The following is a 1,864-nucleotide window of genomic DNA, read 5'->3' on the forward strand; positions in this document are numbered from 1 at the left end:
TTTCAAAAGGCCGGCGAACCCAAACAGTGACTTGGGTGGCGGTAGTGAGACTGACTTCTAACCGAACAAACCGCGAGTGTTTTTCTCGATTTTTTTCACGAAACGAATCCCGCCCGTGCCGGTTGGCGGTGCGCGCGCGGGACCTCGGAGATGGCCACGAGCCTCTCCTTCGGCCTAGGGACCCAGGGGCCCCAATAATGGCTGATAAACAACCGCCAAGACGGCCAGTTTACCGGTCGTAGGCTACCATCTTGGTTGGACCCGATGGACACATCCGGCCCACTACAAAACCTTCGGTTGCAAGGAGTAAACAAGCCACTGCCAGCGAATCCGTTCCTGATCCGCCACTCCGTTGAGGCCTTCCTCGGAGGAACCATCGACGGCGCATCGAAGGAGAACCGTGGCGCCTCTTACGTCCTGAAAGTGCGCAGCAAGGCTCAATTTGATCGGCTACTACAAATGAGCAAACTCAGTGACGAAACCCCGGTATCCGTAATCGAGCACCCGCACCTGAACACCGTCCGATGTGTCGTCTCATGCATCGACGCGATCGATCTCCCGGACGAATACATCCTTCGTGAACTCCAAGACCAGGGCGTCAAGGAGATTCACAGGATTAAACGGCGAAACCCCGAAGGTAAGTTGGAGAACACTCCAACGATTGTGCTTACCATTACAGGCACAGTGATCCCCCAGCACGTCCATTTCGGATGGACCCGATGCCCGACACGGAATTATTATCCGAATCCGATGCGGTGCTATCAGTGCTGGGACTTTGGGCACACGGCAAAGAGGTGCCCCAGCGTGGAGCAAATCTGTGGCAACTGCTCTAAGCACCACCCGATAGATGCAGCCATGGCTACTGACGACGACGCAAGACCCAACCGTCCACCATGCAAGGAACAGCAGTTTTGCAAATTCTGCAAGAACAGCTCACACCCTACGTCGAGCCGGAAATGCCCAGTTTACCTCAAGGAGGTCGAGGTAAATCGCTTGAAGGTCGACCAAGGCATACCGTACCCGCAAGCACGCAGGGAGATCGAACTGCGTTGCGCTTCCGGCCAAACGGGATCATTTGCCAAGGTCACAGGCCCCAGCACAACCAGTCAAAGCAAGGACCAGGAGATCGCAGACCTGCGGAAAATGGTCAAGGACCTGCAAGCTGCCAAGAACAACCAGACATCGGCAGTTGGCAACCGCATGGAGGCCATCAAACAAAATGGCACGATTGAAGACCTGATTCGCAAAGTGTCGGAGCTGACGCAAACCATTGGTAAGCTGCAAGCTAACCTCGATGTGAAGGACAAGGTCATCGAGAAGCTGCGCACCATGGTCCAAAACAGCGACGGCAAGGACACCAGAAAGACCAAGCAAACCAGCAAAACAAGCTCAAGCAAGGCGAACGCGACAACCACTCCAAACATTTACGATATCTTCAGTGATAGCGAAGAAATGGAAGTCGCACCAACACAAACTCCCAAGCGCGATCGTGTTCCGAGAGACTCCAGTGAGAGCGGTAACTCCTCAACCAGAGCTCCACGGACGAAGCGTGTGACAAGTAGATTAGCCAAGTAAGTAGTTTTATAGGCTCTGTTTGCCTCTATTGGATCCTAAAAGTTTTTCGCCTACCCCAACCCTCTCCCACCCTTTTCAATCCCTACTTTAATATAAAAACCTCCCACAATGATGTGCAAGCCGAGCCTCCCAGACGAGTACCAGTTACTCAAACTACACCAACTACTACCCTACCACCACACGACTACAACACGACCAACAGCCAAGCCATACGAAACACCCAAACAGCAGACGGGCATCCGAGTAGCCGGGGCCCCGCCAGTGCGGACGCTACACCCCTACCGGAACT

General features: G+C 54.0%; 1 protein-coding gene across 1 annotated transcript; it reads left to right on the top strand.

Moving 5' to 3' along the window:
* The first annotated feature begins 264 nt into the window (after window positions 1–264).
* On the top strand, window positions 265–1,575 carry LOC134221408 (uncharacterized). The gene has a single exon (XM_062700598.1). The coding sequence runs from the start codon at window positions 265–267 to the stop codon at window positions 1,573–1,575; it is 1,311 nt and encodes a 436-aa protein (XP_062556582.1).
* The last annotated feature ends 289 nt before the right edge of the window (window positions 1,576–1,864 follow it).

The sequence above is a fragment of the Armigeres subalbatus genome, chromosome 3, assembly GCF_024139115.2.
Source record: "Armigeres subalbatus isolate Guangzhou_Male chromosome 3, GZ_Asu_2, whole genome shotgun sequence".
Classification (NCBI taxonomy): Eukaryota; Metazoa; Arthropoda; class Insecta; order Diptera; family Culicidae; genus Armigeres; species Armigeres subalbatus.